Below are 17,898 nucleotides of genomic sequence, written 5' to 3' on the forward strand. Positions count from 1 at the left end.
TAATCAATGGGATAGTATCGTAGTAATCGTTAGTACTGGAGAAATTCAAAGTATTCAAGAAAAAAAAAATTCATTGGTTTTAACATTTCTTCTTTTTATCTGGTTTTCCTGAAAAACAAACTTACGAGGAGTATTAAAAAAATAATGACTCCTGTTTTTTTTTTATTCCACTCAATTGAATTGGAGGGGTTTGCAAATTGCATTGTGATAATGACTAAACTTAGGCATTCATGACCTGAAAGTTTCATCTCTGTTGCAAATATTGACGGTGTGAAATTCTATGAAAGCAACCTCTGTCATGGACGTGCACCAGCAGCAGAGATGCATCATTGAATTTCTGTCAAAAGTGCATCAATTCTTGAGCACAAAAGGTTGCTTGTTTTAAAGGTACCATGCTCATCTTCGTAGCCCTTCAACTTTTTGAGTTGAAAATAGGAGGCTTTAATTTTGGAACAACCGTCATATGACAAAGCATGCTCTGGACTCTTGAGAATGGTGATGACTATGTAGAAAAATAAATTCTGGAACACAAAAGGTCGCTCGTTTTAATGGTACCACTACACTTCTATCTTCGTAGCTCTTTAACTTCTTGGGTTAAAAAAAATAGGAAGCTTTACTTTTTGAACGACCCTCGTATATTAGGATTCCATATTTTTGTTTTTTGTTATGTTTCGAGTCTTGTGGCGGCTAATTATGATTTTAGGGCAATTCTTTTGCGTCTTTTTCTTATTTTTCTTTTGATTTTACAAACCTCTTCAAGAGGATTTTTACTTTCTCTATTCACGTGTGTGTGGGGGGGGGAGTGATTTAACTGGCTACCATTTAAATAATTAGTGATCCTCTCTAATTGCTAGCATTAAAAAACATATTTTTAATATGCCAATTGACCGTTTTAATTAATTGCTTTGTTAAACTTCTGTTCAGTAAAATTCTGTCAATATTGCAAGGTCAACCATCAATTCAATAAAACTTTTCTATCAGTAACTACTGGGTATTTGAATTCTGACGTCCATCATATTCAGTTTAATATTCGTATTATATGTTGGCATGTATTGGACAGCTTTAAGAAATCGACTTCCAAACTAACCTATCTCTGCCCAGGTCTTTATTCATCCCTCTTTATCTCAAGTTCATTTTTACCACTTCATCCCATGTTTTCCTTGCCCTTTTCTTATGAACTGGACCTACTACCTCAACTGTTCTACATCTGTTAACCCAAGAACTCTCATACATTCTTTCAAGGTGACCATACCGTTAAAGTCTCCTGTTCTGCACACATTTCCTTATAGTGAAGAGATTGAATCTTTCACTGAAGTCATCAGAATGAATCCTGTCTTTAAGACACTAGTGTGGGGTGGAGATCGCCCGGCTTTGCCTGGTCGTAAAATATGCTTAAATATGATATTTTAATTTGTCCGGATTTCATAGTCGTGATTTCAAAAGTAAAAAAAAAAGGATTTGGGTGCCATCAGTTAGAATCAAAACCGAAAGCAAAACTGTAGCATTTAAAGCTGGTGACGTTACCACTGTACCAACGTGATACTCATATGATCTGATTAACAATTAAAAATAAACTAAGATGAATGTATAAAATGTTTTATGATTTTTTTTTTCACTTTTGACCCATTTTTGACCCCTTAAAAACTATTTGAATCGGCTAAAGAATGGTCCATAAAAAAATCCAATCATTTGAGGCCCCTAGCGCCATTATGCGACTTTTAGTTTCGGAAGAGATAGAGTTTGAAAATATGGAGACACAGACTGGTAGATAGACAGACAGACATTACACGTGTAAAATTGAGAATTGCAATCTCTAGAAGTAAAGTGACCGAAAAGGACCAGAAATACTCTTTTACGCAAGCATTTATGTGCCATATAGAAAATATCCGCAAATAGAACTGCAGAAACTAATCATAGAATAAGATCCCTTCACCTTCTGAATCAATAGGTAATTAGTGAGAGTTAATTTTTCAATCTTTGGTTGGGTACGGTCGAGAAGCATCGTCGTTATAGATTTTCGCAGCTATTGGAGTGGGTCTTATTCCTCTAGTTGCTTGCTATGCTTAGATCACTTTTCTTTGAGGGAAAAACTATGCATTCTTCCTTCCACACATGAACAACCTCTTGATTACATACAGCATTGCATGAATCAAGAAGGATGTCATTGAAGCCACCTGTCTTCCAGACTTCTGGAGAAATCTCATCTAAACCTGCAGCTTTCCAATTCTTGGTATTCGTTAGTGCAGCTAGAAGTTCCTACATTGTAAAATCTCCTTTCTTAATATCAAGTTTTTCAAAGCAATATGCAAATTAAGTTTCAAAGCAATATGCAAATTAGTTAAGATTTGGTCATCTCTCGCAGTCATGGTTAAGAAAAAAACAACAAAAAAAAAATTGTTTTTCAACGTGATTACAAAGTTAGTCTTTCAATTTGTCGGGAAGTTTTGTGGAAAACAACTCTTTTTAAGAAATTCTGTTAAATGTTAGGCACATTGAGGAAGAAAGATTTAGGCAGTTATGGTAGGAAGACGAGTTCTTGCTGTGAATGCTTAACAAGGAAGAAACAGAGATTGAAGTTCAGTCAAGCACCTGTTATGGAAATAATGGAGTAGAAAAAGACTAGCAACGTCTTTTTTTGTTAGAAAGCGGGTGTAAGAAACGGATCATCCGCCACTAGATTCAGATGAAAGTGTAGTATCTGTTCTGTCATTTTAGATTCAAATAATTTTTATTTTTATCCCATTTTAGAGTGCCCCTTTATAAGGAGCCTGATTTTCTTCACATTAAAAACCGACTTTGTGTCTAACCCTAATCCTTGTGGAAAAGCAAGTAAATATGGATCCTTAAGACCAAAGCTGAAGATGCAAATTTATATATATATATATATATATATATATATATATATATATATATATATATATATATTATTTGTAAAATTTTCAGTTCATCCTTAAATGTATCCTCATAGAGCTACTCAGCCCAACCCAACACATCTCATCTCGTCTCAGTTCCTCCCCATTCTTGTGAGATCACCCTATTATCATTTGTAAATTGTTTATGTAACGTAATTTATCTTACTCTCACGGCAGAATGATGTGACACAAGGTTCAGAAAGTAGGATTTGAAGAGCCAACGCCATAAAGGACTTGCAAAAAAAAAAAAAAAAATGCCTAGGTAGCAATGTCGGCATTCCCTGGCAGTGCTGCCTGAGACGATTAGCAATGAACTAATCTTTTCTCAAAGGGAGATAGCACAGGACCAGTAACATACCGCAGTTAATAGGCAAAAAATCCATTTCACTAATAGTTTAGACTTTGTTGGCTTTAGTAGCAATGTAAAAAACAAAACAAAACATTTGTTCTCGTAGATAAAACAGATGTATGTGTGCCTGTGTGAAATATTTAACCGATAGACTCTTAAACTACTGGTCACATAACACTAAAATTAACAGGAAATAGTAATCATACACCCACAATGGTTTATAACAAGTAAAATCTTTGTTTGGATGAATGAATAACACATACAGAAATATGTGGGCAAGTTGAAATGCAAAATGTTTATTTCAACTTGCCAACATATTTTTGTTACTTTTGCGCATGCACAAATTCATTCATAGCGCTAAATCTTTCTTTTTTTTTTTTTTTAATCTATCTGTTGATAACTCAAACGGTAGTGAACATGGCTGGAGTGTTAAATGTTTTAGTTTCAATTCTAGCTGATGGCATCCAAGTCATTTTTTTTTTTTTAAATCTTTTGAAATCAGTACTATATATTGGGTACAATATGATTAATTCACTGGAGGAGATGCATGTCCGAAAAAACTCAAGTAGACAAGGCGGTACTCCACGTAATGGTGTACCGGCAACGAGCTGCAAGATGCCTTCCTGAACCAGCATGTCAAGCACATGTTTGCATGAACAAAATGTATACTCGTATACGAATTCTGCCAATGACGAATATTCAATAGAGGATTGGCTTTGCAATAATAAATACGAGATCTTCATGAATTAAAATATGTTTAAGCGTATTTTGCCACCAGATGAGGCCAGCCTCCCCTCCCCGCTAGTCTACAATAGAAGTTTGGTTTACTGTTATTTTTCCGTACGTTAAGCCGATCTGATTTCATAGTTTTTCTTCGTTACACGTTTCTTGCACGCACGCTTTGCAACGCAACAAATGGCCGCAAAGTACAACCGCTAAAAATGCGATAATAATGAAAATGCAGACACTAGTCCAACTGTAAATCATGTAATTACGATTTCTCGTGTGAAACGTCCATCCAGTTGAATCCACCATTTCCAGTTGACGTCTCAGTTTGGACATTTCTGCATTTCCTCTTTTATTGATCTTTTTTAATTCATCATCATCATCATCATCCTCCTTTCTTTGTGTTCTTTCTTTTTAATCCTCTCGTATAAAAAAAGATGACCCTTGAAATTCCCTCTCCATCTCAATTGAATCAGCTTGCCAATCAGTCTTTGATTGATAGTCACTCCTCACAATTACCCGCGCATGCTTAAATGAACAGACATTAAGCCGATTTAATGAGTTTTTTTTTCTTTTCCTTCCTTTCTTTCTTTTTTTTTTTTTTTTTTTTTCTTCCCTCTCGCCCGCTCACCCAAGATTGCCTCGTTGTCGACTGCAACGCTTTCGAATGGAATCTTGGCGCAACTCTTTCGGTTTCTTTTTTTATTATTGATTATTATGGACCTTCCAATACTCTTCGTCGCACGTGTGCGCTTTCTTTGCTTTACTTGACCTAGTTATTGTTTGCTATTTTTGTTATGAAAGTGCGCGTTGTTGCAATTTCGTGTAGTCATTATCTTTATCTGCACGTTTCTACTCGTATATAAAAGGAACTTTATGTAAGCGTGTGAATTCGTTCCCCTATGGACTCGGAAACGGTTGGGCCGATTTTTTTTTCGAAATTTCAAACAAAGATTCTTTATGTGTCTGGAAATGTTCTTACGTAGGTTTTGTATCGGAATGCGTCCAATAAGTATCGAAAATCGAAAACAATCTAATTAAAGAAGGAAGTCAGATTTGGACTAAAGTTAACACTTTTATACAACCTAACATCATAAGTGCATTTAATAAATTTTATCAACGCACAAGCAGAAAGGCCAGCCTATAAAATCAACTGTAGATTATTTTATAAGACAGGGCCGCATTTGAAATGAATTTTTTTTAAGCACTATTAAACCATGATACTTACTTTTGTACGTTTAACTTTAATTATGTAAAAATAATTTCATAAAATCAACAGTTGGTCCTTTCATAAGATAGGGGCGCGTTCGAAATGAATGTTTCTGTTAAGAACACAATAAAATCACGATACTTGACTTTTGCATTTTAAGCTTAAAGTGTCGTTATTCTTTACAGATTATTTTTATGAAATCAATAGTAGATTCCCTACAGTACATCATGGACAGCAATGTATTGTGAGTTAAGTCATTACAGAGAAGCATGAGAAACTTCCCCCCCCCCAGTACACTGGTTGGGGGGGGGGTCTAATTAGAGGAAGCAATCAATGGATTTGATTAAAAAATGGGTGATTTCACCGATTTTGATGACAATAAAAGTATGGGAAGATAGAACATATGCTGATCCTCATTCAATCCCAGACAACCTCGAGTCCCCTTGCTGATATATATTACTTTTATCATATACCATTGTACTGGCAACACTCATTTATGTGCGCATCTCAAAACTGTTCAGTTTTATTTACTATACAAGCATATAGTTGTTTCAGACCTTTTCTGATATTTTTATATATAGTTCTCTACATGCGTTTTTTTTTTTATTATTATTCTTATACCGGTTGGGGCACTTATCAGTGTTAAATATGCATTAAAAAACAAAACAAATAAAAGTGAGGACCTAGAGATAGTTCCTCTTGATAGTAATACATTCACAATTTGGAAGGTTTCATATGGATATATATTAGAGACAGCATAAGTCTATCCATAACAATAAAGCCATATTTCAGAGATGTACAATGGCTTCATTGCCATGAATAGACTTATGCTATGTCTCTAAAATATGTAACGTATAGGTTTTAAATAAATAATTTGTATTTTAGCTCTAATCTTCTTACGATTAAGCATTTTATTAATTTTTTTCAACATACCCAGATAATCTCTATCTCTCTGTCTCTCTCTCTCTCTCTCTGTCTGTCTGTCTGTCTCTCTCTCTCTCTCTCTATATATATATATATATATATATATATATATATATATATAATATACAGCTGAATGTGTGTGTGTGTGTGTGTGTGTGTGTGTGTGTGTGTGTGTGTCTGGTCACGAATAGGCTGCTATATGGTTGACTATTTTAAAAAACTGATTACATATAATGATAGAAGATGTATCGAGACACAGGAATAGATATGTTTGATCTGGCAGAACGGTGGTTCATTAAAATTGTGGGGTCTGCGTTCGCGCCTGGTCCACAAAGTATGGAAATAAAAAATTTAAAATTAAAAAAAAACGTTTACAAGTGTTTTTGATATAGATATACATAATAATACTTTGATAAGTATGTTTTAACTTAAATAGGGATGGTATAATAAAATTGTGGGGTCTGTGTTCGCGCCTGGCCTCCATAGAATGGAAATAGGCACAAACTTTAATAAAGACTTTTCATATCTATCTGCGTAAGTAAACTTTGATAATTATGTTTCAGTTTGAAGAAATATGGTGTAATAAAGGGTGTTTGTTCGCACCTGATCTCCATAGAATGGAAATATGTCACAAAGTTTAACAAGGTTTTTTTAATATAGATCCACAGAATATTGTGATAAGTGTTTCAGTGTAAACAGGTATGGTATAATAAATTATGGGGTTTATCTATTTTATTTTTACTTTCATCATATTTTACTTTGGTTTTGATACCCCGAAATTCGAAGCTATCTCTTTACAACCCTTCCTTTTCATAACCTATCATGCTTTCATAAATCAGAGTCCATTTTCTGTAGTCTGTTTTTTGAACCCAGTCAACGATGGGTACTTTTGCTAGTATATATATATATATATATATATATATATATATATATGATTATTCTAGGTTAATATTTTTCAGACACCAATGAATTTTCAACGAGGTTCATACAAGAGTGCTCAATACCGAAGTAGGACAAGATATACTTTTTGTTTTACATAAGCATTTTATACGTCGCTACACAATCATGACCATGTTTCGATCAGCCAGTTACAAGTAACTAGAAACCTTTTCAGGCAATATTGCTTATACAAAAGTCAAATCCATAACTTCATTTTTGTATAAGAAATATCACCTGAAGAGGTCTCTAATTACTTGTAAGTGGCTGACCGAAACATGGTCATGAGTGTGTAGCAACATATAAATGCTTATGTAAAATAAATAAAAAGTATACATATATATATATATATATATATATATATATATATATATATATATATATATATATATGATTGGGGAAGAGAGGAAAAGTAGATGTTAAATATTAGATTTAAGTTACACTCTTGCCTTTTTCATAAAGAGTATACTTTAACCTTCAGATTATATATATATATATATATATATATATATATATTTCCAACAAGTAAGGTCCTGGATATGACCTTAAACTATATCCAGTGGTGAGGCCCCAGCTTGCGGCCTTTGGGGAGTGTGTAGCAACCCTTTAATTGCCATTGCTCCCAGGTCCACTCTGACCTGGAGTCGTAGTACCTGTTAGGGTCCCAACTATGGGTTAAATAGAAACCGACTTGAAAACAACAAATATATTCTATTAAAAAATCTTTCTTCAAAATCTTTGGATTCGGCATTAAATGACCTTAAAAGGGTTGATATGCCGTAAAACAAAAACAACCAACCAACAAGTAAAATATTTTATTTTCCTAATATTGCGCTGTGATTTGGCTTTCAAGCGCACTTGATGCATATTTTATTCATATATATATATATATTTTTTTTTTTTTTCTGTGGAAATATATTTTATTTCCTTATAATATATCAATCCTTATTTAAGAAGCTCAATGTAGTTACAGAGCAATATAGTGAATTAGTGACAAAAGTCTATATTCCAAAGTTCATGATGTTGACCATCTTATAATTTATTCCTTTAATTCAGTTGACATTTACAATTCTTGACAGTATCTGTTTCGTAGCACAAAAGCAATCACTTATTATTATATCAATTAGTGAATCTATTTTGCCCTTAACTTATCAGAAGAAATAGCAACAATCAATCCGTCAAAAGGAAATAAAGTGCGTTTTGACATGATTAAAATCTGAAAATTGGAAGAGAAGCTGTGTGTGTATATATATATATATATGAGCAAACTGTTAATAAAATATGTTAAAAAACACTTTGAAATGAGTTAAAAACATATTTAATCTGAAAAGGAAACACTAGATAGCTATTTTATTAACTGTTTGCTCATATTATAAGCTCTATTTCCTATTTGGTTTTATCGAGCTTTTACATCTGGCTGAGATAATTTTATAAATATTAATTCTTTAATATTTATAATATACTTTAATTTTACCATCTTGGATCATTTTGGTAAATTCAATTGTAATTTTATTTTTTATATATAAACTGATATAAGTAAAAGAAAAAAACTGCAAGAAATGATTTTGAGCTGACGGCAACTGAAAAAAAATTCCCTTTCTAATTCAAATGATTTGAAGCGTTTTCTTCAATCTTGCCATCAAACTTTGTGTAAATAAAAAGAAAATTGTAAATAAAGAATACCCATTTTTATTTACTTTCTAATAAGGAAATAAGATTAAATGTTCTTTAATCTCAGCTAATCTTGTGCCAGATAATCTGCTGGTGTGTGCATGGATGGAACGATGAGGATTATAAATGAGATTTTTTTTTTTTAATGTGGCTTTAGAGGATTATTTTAAAACGATTGTTGACAGCCATTGATCTGATTTTATTTCTATTTTTTTTCTGTGATGGTATTTGGAAATATATCGCCATTCAAAAGTTTCGATGACAACACTAAGTACATCTAGTGCAAAATCCAGGCGTTAAACAATAATCGCCATTGTCATTCAAGCATAGTACAACCAACAACAAAACATTATTTACGTATGGATTCACCCTTTTGCAGTTTTAGATCAGAATATCTTCGTATTCTGCTTCGATTAAATTTCACTCGCTAGTCATTTAGATCATAGTTAAGTTTCTTGTGAAAGCGTTTTGTTTATAGAAAGGACTCCGTTTAATCTCTAAAGACAATGGATACTCCCTGTAGCATTCCTGCACAGGAAGTCTGTAGTAAAGCAAGGGTTTCACAATCTAATATCGTCTCTGCTGATCTGCCATTGCTGGGGTCAAGTGGCAAGGAAAAGTTCAAGACGATTAGGAACGATACTGGAATAAGCAGAGAAAAGGGTCGTTATTTCGGTGTTTTCTTTCTCCTAAATTAGTTTCACAAACAATGTTTAAGAGTTCAGTTTACCCTACTATTCAAGTCATAACTTGATTCAAACATTTTCCTATGACATAATCATATTGGCACATCGGTTCTTGTTAGACCACCCAAGTGATGTGGACCCAAGGTTGGGACCATGGAAGGAAAGCATGAATTAGGTGTAAGATATATCAACAAAAAGGTTACAAGTATAGGATAAAGGCAGAGCTTACTTACTGGTGTCCATTATGGGTAGTCGTATGTGCTGTGCACAACTAGTACTCCTGCTGATTCTATGGTACTATGATACTAGTCCCTGAGAGGGTTATCTCACATCATAATATAGTACTGGAAGAGTCCATGATGCAGGTAAGTTTCAGTTTCATAATACCAAGTTAAGCAACATTGAGCCTGGTTGCTACTAGATGGGTGATCATTTTGGAATACTAGGCACTGTATGTAGGACATCAATCAACATCCTCTTGCAAGTACTGCAAAAACTTAACACTGTCACCTCCCTTGATTGGGATATACATGTGACTGAGGACTGTTTGTGAATTTGATATTCCCCAGAAACTTCCTCTTTCAGAGGATTCACCTTACCTAGGGCGAATACCACAGTGTATTTTCCTAAAGATATCAGTGAAAGTGATGCCATACCTCTGACAGAATTTGGTATGCCGAGTTTTTCTTATATACACGTATACCAAATAAAATAAAACAGTAGATGTATGTATGTATGTATGTATGTATGTGTGTGTGTGTATGTATGTATGTGTGTATGTATGTGTGTGTGTAAATATTTAACCGATAAACTCTTAAACTACTTGTCACATAACACTGAAATTAACAGAAAATTGTAATCATACACCGAGGATGGTTTATAATGCATAAAATCTTTGTTTGTATGGATGAATAATACAGAAATATTCTGCAAGTTGAAATGCAAAATGTACATTTCAATTTGCTCACATATTTCTATTAGGTTTGAGCATACGCAAATTCATTCATAGCGTGGAGTGGTTTAATTTTGAATCTTTCTTATCTGTCTGTTGATAGCTCAAACGGCAGGGAACGAAATAGAGCCAAAGATAAGAACAGTAATTCAAACAATCCAAAACCGTACTTATTATCAATCCTCATCAAAAAAAATTCAGAGACAAGCAAGCCTTTTAAACTTTACATAAACAAACATGAATACATCCACCCTCTGTATAACCCCCCCCCCCCGCCCGGAAAACTCATTGATCTTTTAGGTTGTCTTATGTTTTATTTACTGTATTTGATACTGATGGGGGACTCGGCCTTGCCCTGTAGTAAAATATGCTTAAATATATTTTAATTCATTCAGATTTCCTATTTATTATTACAGAGCCAATTCTCTATTACTGATTTCAAAAGTTAAAAAAAAAAAATGACTTGGGTGCCATCAGCTAGAATCGAAACCAAAACATTTAGCTCTCCAGCCAATGTTAAACTCTGATCTTCTTAACGTATATATATTTGGCAATTGTCTCTTATTTGTGAATGGTGAAAAGATGTGTTATTTTTTTTTTCCAACGTTACATAAACATATCACATATTTTGAATTTTAACCAATATGAGTTGTCAAAAAAAAAAACAAAAAAAACAGTAACCTGAAGAATCTCAATAATACTAATTCTTCATCTTAAAAACTCAGAAACGTAATGTTGTTTTTATTTTGGGAGTGTAACAATGGTTAGCATATCTGTCTGCGAAATAAAGCTGAGTCGGACTCGTCTTTGACAGATCCTCATCAATAATAAAGAAACTGACTCAGATGCAAAGATGATGATTCATTTTATTGGCTGAATTAGATTTGGGGAAGCTGAAGAATTGGTTTCTTTTCTGTTCATCACTCTGTTTGGTCATGCAACATCACTGATGACACATCACTCACTGACCTTAATTCAGTTGCAAGCTTCACAAGTGTGTGTGTGTGTGTGTGTGTGTGTGTGTGTGTGTGTGTGTGTGTGTGTGTGTGTGTGTGTGTGTGTGCATGTATTTACCCCCTTTTTTTTTAATACAGTTTATGTGCTAAAGTTTGTTCTGAAAAATATGGAGTTACTTCGAGGTGGGGGGGGGGGGATTGGCTTTTCCCGGTCGTAAAATACGTTTAAATATGATATCCAGATTCCATATATATTACAGAGTCGTAATTTCAAAAGTTTAAAAAAAAAAGTGTTTGGATGCCATCAGCTAGAATTGAAACCGAAAGCAAAACTGTAGCATTCAAAGCATGTTTAGACTTAAACTAAAGGAGTTTTAAGAAAAAATTAGGGAAGTTTTGCTTGTGTCTAATGATTATGGATCAAATTTAATGCAAATCTCAAATTATGTCCTAAGAACCCTTTTAAAATATAAAAAGAACCCTTTTAAATATTTCAAAAAAGAAAAAGAACTCTTTAAAATATTTAAAAAAGAACCCTTTAAAATATTACAAAAAAATGAATCCTATTATTTAGAAGAATGTTTATTAATTGATTTAATTAATAGTTCTTAAAATTTTACAAAAATCTAACTCTTAGTTTGTCCCATTTTCTGTTTAACTAAATATAGCCCACATTACTCACAGTCATACCGATCAGCTGTTTTCAAAAATTTATAAAAAGTTAATTAGTTTAGGAGTGACTCTTATACATAGAAATATATAATCATAGATGCATATTCAACTTATATGCATTATCTTGCCAGATACTGTTTCTGAAATTCGTATAACAATAGATAGAAGGAAAAAGGCTTGCGTTGCAGTGAGGAGCACCAGAAGAAAATAAAAAGCAGTTGTTTCTTCTCTTAGTAGTACTTCCCCTATTGGACTAGATGGGCAGATGTATCCGTAAGGTCTGTGGTGCATCTTTAAAAAAAAAAAAAATGAAGCATAAAGATCAAATATATTTGGACAGTTTTTGCCACTAATTTGAGTCTGCAAAAGTTCGCGCTCAATTTTCATGAAGATATTGTAATACTCACTAGAAAGTTTACTTACATACAACTGACATATTTTCTATTATTTTGAGGGGGTGAGTATCTTGAATCTTTTTATACAAATCTTTTTATAAAAATCTTTTTATAAACATGCCTCAGTCAGTTGTTTGCTACTCTGAACTCCTACAACTTTTTCTTTTAGTTCTATGTTGTTCTAATTACCGTGCCAAAATCAACCGGCATCCCCCACTAATTATTGAAATGATAACACTGCGAAAACAGTTGGATGATGCAGTTACTTAGAATAGGGTTTCGTTTTGGCTTTAGCTGTAGAAGCTTAATTAAGATATTTTGGCATGAAGAAGACAGTACACCGGTGGGGAGTCAGCCGAAAAAATTTGATTTCCATGAAAAAGATGGAAATCTGATTTCTACAAAAAATTTGAAATTTCTAAATTATGGAATAGTCCAACTTCAGGTTCATTTTCATCTGGCTTTGGTATTTTAATTTGTTGCTACTGTCTCGTATTCTGAGGTGGGAAACACTAGATTTTTTGCACCCCTTTTTTCAACATGATCCGTTCCAAAAAGTTGACAGTTCTATGCAGTCTAATTTCTTCTTACACACTCAAGCCAAGTTTTCTACCACGTTCCCTAGTGTCCCGGATATCCAGGCGTGTTATGGAGTTAATACAAAAGGTGGCGTGTTGTAAATGACCGAATTATCTGAGATGCTACGGGCATAAACATCCATAATCCTGCCAATATCAAGTTTCTCATGAAACATGGCTGAAGAGGGCTTTTGCTCTTGGAAAAAAACATTATTGATAGTGGCTGTAGCTAGACGAGTTCTTAGAAATGTTTTTGAAAAATTTTCCATCTCCAGTATTAATATGGAGTGAGCTTCACAAAAGCAATGACAATCTTTGCATTTAGCCACATTTTCAGGAATGCAAAATTTGGCCAAAAATTGGTGAGAGTCTCCAACCTCTGTTATATTAGCTCTATTATGTTTCTCTAAGACATTCTCTATTATTCATAACTTGTTTGGGAATTTGGCTGATTCCCATCATCTTTTGCAAATTGGTAATGAAGAATTAGAAAAAAATCTTAAAACTAGTTCTTGAATTGTTTTTAACATTGCATTTTCTTTCTATAGCACAAATTCAGTCATAGTTTTAAATAAATGAATTTTGAATTTTAGAATTTACAATCCAAAACATGAATGATATATTTTCCTTTTATTGAATTTTTTTTTTTTTTACATTTTTGAAATCCTTTGAGATGATGAGATGAGGCTTCATAATTTGTGCATTCACTTTTTTTGCAGACTGTTATCCTCATCTTCATAGATGTTGTTTCATCACGTTTTGGTCAACTCATCCTCTAACCTTCTTCAGGTGATTAACCGCGATGATATAGGAATGCTGAAATTGTAACTGTACCCCCAGTAAATACTGCCTTTCATAGTTGTCGTCTCACCACGTTTTTAGCCAACTAAACCTTTGACCTGCTTTGAGAAGGATTGAAACTGCTATCTTCGGACAATGTTCACCTGGAACCGTAGAACAGGCCAAAAGCTTAGTTGGTCAAAATGTGGTTAGACAACAACTATGGAAGGCAGTAATAAATAACTGAGGATAAATTACACGATTCGGCATTCCATCCCGTTGTAGTTAATCACCTGGAGAAGGCCAAAGGATGGGTTGGCCGAAAGGTGATGAGATGATAACAACAACTATGAAGATGAGGATAACAGTCCACAAATGAATGAATATACATATTATTGTTTTCATTGATTGAAAGGAAAAAAATAGAAACTTTTAGATCAGTATAATTAGACGCTCATATATTTTATTCTAATTGAATGAATGGTGTATTCAAAAATAAAAATTACCTTTTTTTTCCAATAGATTAATTTTTAAGATTAATATTTTTCTTTAGCAATTCCATCCGCAAAAAAAATAAAGAACTGGTTTCTTAAAAGAGTTGAATCCCACCATTGAACTTGCAACCTTCCCCCTGTAGTGCAGACTGAGAAGAGAGTGGTTGGAATGGCTAACATTCACGCTTTTCTAAATCCTTTTTTAAAAATTTTATTCATACATTTTTTTCTACATATGTGCATATATGTTTCAGCTACAACCAGATGGCAAGCTAAGCTTCATCAAGTCAAGATGTCATCCTTTTATGACAGATACAAGCAAGCAAAATAAGATCTGTTTTTTTGTTGTTGTTGGGTTTTTTTTTGGGGGGGGGGAGGGGTTTCTTGTGTGCGTAAAACTTTGTTTTAGTTGGAAACCGTGATCTGCATTTTTTTTTTTTTTTTTTTTTTTTTTGAAACGGAGCATGGACGAGAAAAAATATTATGTTTTGCTTTGCGACAAAAATCCTAAGCATTCTAAAATCTGTTAACAGCAAAGAAAAGATTTGCATGTATGTTTATATACAATTTATTTAGGCCAATGGTGAATAAATATATCCCAAAGCAATTTGCAACCGAGTATAACAAAAAATATTCTTTTATTTCTTGTCTTTTCCTTTTCTTTTATTATCTCTAATTGGCATACTTACTGGTGTCTACAGTTGAAGAATATCTTGTCTATGCAAACATTTATTTATGAAAATCATACGGTTTTATTTATTTATGAAACGCCCTAATAACTTGCAATCTTGAACGTATCTCCAGCTATATATTATTTTTTTATATTTATCATTTATTATTTTATTATTTTATTATATTTTTATTGGGATCCTTTGAGATGATTAATTTGTGTATTTATTTGCGGACTGTTACCCTCATCTTCAACAACAACGACAACTATGAAGATGGGGATAACAGTCTGCAAATAAGTAAATATCTCCAGCTCTCCTGCACACTTTCCAAGTCTAACAATACTAAACAATCAGTTACAATGTCATGAATGTATATTCTCAATGCTTTATCCTTTTCCCCTTTGTTCCTTTTTCTGCTGTTGGCAATGACCTCTTTTTCTTTTTTTCTTTTTCTTCTTTTTTCTTTTTCTTTTTTTCTTCTTTTCTCTTTTTCTTCTTTTCTCTTTTTTCTTCCTCTTTTCTTCTTCCTCGTCTTTTCTTCCTCTTTTCTTTTTCCTCTTTTCTGCATCGTCTCCTTTTCTTCCTCTCCTTTTCTTCCTCTTCTTTTCTTCATCACCTTTTCTTCTTCCTCTTCTTTTCTGCATCGTCTCCTTTTCTTCCTCTCCTTTTCTTCCTCTCCTTTTCTTCTTCCTCTCCATCTTTCCTTCTTCCTCTTCTTTCCTTCTTCCTCTCCTGTTCTCCTTCCTCTTTTCTTTTCTTCCTCTTCATTCTACTCCTTATCCTTCCGGTTGTAAAATACGTTTAAATATATTTTAATTGATGCAGATTTTGTATTATAATAGAGCCAATTCTCTATTGATAATTATATTGTTCCCAATATATAGTAGTAATTTCAAAAGTTAAAAAAAAAATGACTTGGGTGCCATCAGCTAGAATCGAAACCAAAACACTTAGCATTCTAGCGGTATTCGTCTTATCTAAAGATACATGCATATCAAAACTTTACAAATTAACATACTTAAAACCATAAATGCATATTTGCACATGACTGGTTCCAATTTTTAATTTTGACCCCTTAGCAGGTATGTTTTTACAGCTAAAACCAAAATCAAATTTGTTTCACTGTCCTAAATATGCCATATATCAAATTTCAAATATGTAGATCAAAAATTGACAGAGTAGTGTGGTAGAGCCCATTCTGCATACAAACACACAAGTTCAGTTTTATAATATATACAGATTAATATCTTATCTAGAAAATGTTTTGATCACTTTACTCATGAAATGGCTGTTAATCTTTTTTCTATTCATTTCAAACTAACCATTTTATATCATCTCTAACGTACACCTACATAACCATTTTATATCATACGTACACCTACAAAATGTAATTGTAATCAAAATAATTATTGTAAATTCCTTGCTTCTAAATTCAGACAAAGAATTATTCAACATCTTTTTCTTTTTTTTTTCGTTGCAGACTGGTGATAACATCACATGGGAAACCCACAAAGTTACCCTCACAAAAGTAAGTTTTTCAAGATTTTTCCTTTTCTTCAATTTTTTTTATATTATCGATCAATATGAGGTTATTGGTTTTCATGTTCTTTGAAAAAAACTAAAGTAAAAAATTGCTTTTATGATATTGTCTCTGAATATTTGATAGATTAAGTCATTGTTAAACAACACATATTACTCTTGAATTAAGAACTCGACAGCGAATGAAATAAGAGCTCCACATGAAATTTTGGAAGCGCCCCCGCATCAAATTTAATAACATCTATTACAAGTACTTTTACTGATAAAAGTATTGATAATAAACACTTAGACCCTTGGGGAAAAATTACACTAAATCTAGCATGAAAATCTTTTGGAGATACCAGATGTTTCTTAGGGAGAAGGGCCAATATTAAACAATGACAATTATAAACATTTATAAGCTCTAGAACTATTGCTTAGAGTTGCACCAAATTTTGCAGGAAGAGCTCCTCAGCTGTAGGATATCATCTATAATATGAATCTCATCTGTCCGTTTAAATCTATGTATGTATGCCTAAAACTTTCGACATAGGTGATGAATTTTCATGAGATCAGTATTGTTTGGGAGTTTGGCCCTTCGGATAACAAATATAAAAAAATTGGCTAAAAACATTCATTCCTTCACCCTGAACTGGGCATTTTTTACAGGGAGAGCTTACTTTTTTTTTAGCGATATTTTCGAAAGTCATCATCTCTTTTCGATTGACTAGCCTTAATTTAAACCTTTGCCACTTCTGGTTTGGCGATGGATGCAAAGACATCACCTTTTTTTTTTTTTTTTTTTGTCACTTTCTTTTCCTCCTTCGTGGTATGGGTTCAAGCCTGCCTACCTATTACCATTTTTTTTTTTTTTTTTTTTGCTCAACATACACCTCCAAACACCTGGTTAGTAAAATATAAATTGCTATAATTATAATACTTATATAAAACATATAGCAGCTTTCATTCGGAATAATATACTGTTTGTGTCTTTTTAAGAGATAGCTTTATTCTCTGTTTGCAGTAACTTTTTTTTTATATTATAATCGCCATGCATGGAGTATTGTTGCCACATCTTTCACTAGTCTTTCACTTTTAGATAAGATGCAAAAAAGAAGCTAAAATCTAGTAAGTCCTGCACTATCAGCCAAGCCTCAAGTCCTGTCTCATCATCGCAATCTTGCATCCCTCTGCCTGTTTTACAAGTATTTTAATGGCATGTATTCTGATGAACACATAGCACTTGTGCCCCCTCGACGTATATACTCCCAACTAACCCAACAGCCAACAAAATCCCACCCCTTTACTCCTGAAGTTCCTAGATACTGGAAAGCCTTCTACTTTAATCGTTTCTTCCCACAGACTGCTAGACTCTGAAATTCCTTTCCTGTTTCCTGCTTCCTTGACTGTACTAACCCGCAGAAGCTTAAATTTACAGTGAACAAACATCTCGCTACTCAACTCCCTA

The 17,898-nt window shown here is 33.2% G+C and overlaps 1 protein-coding gene across 1 annotated transcript in view; it reads left to right on the forward strand.

The window, feature by feature from the left end:
* LOC145280215 (tight junction protein ZO-1-like) overlaps positions 1 to 17,898 on the forward strand; it is a 737,272-nt gene that overhangs the window by 556,014 nt on the left and 163,360 nt on the right. The window contains exon 5 of the mRNA XM_080131991.1: positions 16,393 to 16,440. Coding sequence (XP_079988117.1) covers positions 16,393 to 16,440 — 48 coding nt within the window. The remainder of the gene's footprint in view (positions 1 to 16,392; positions 16,441 to 17,898) is intronic.

Source organism: Euprymna scolopes, chromosome 7, assembly GCF_053919585.1.
Source record: "Euprymna scolopes isolate OS-2025 chromosome 7, ASM5391958v1, whole genome shotgun sequence".
In the NCBI taxonomy this organism is placed as follows: Eukaryota; Metazoa; Mollusca; class Cephalopoda; order Sepiida; family Sepiolidae; genus Euprymna; species Euprymna scolopes.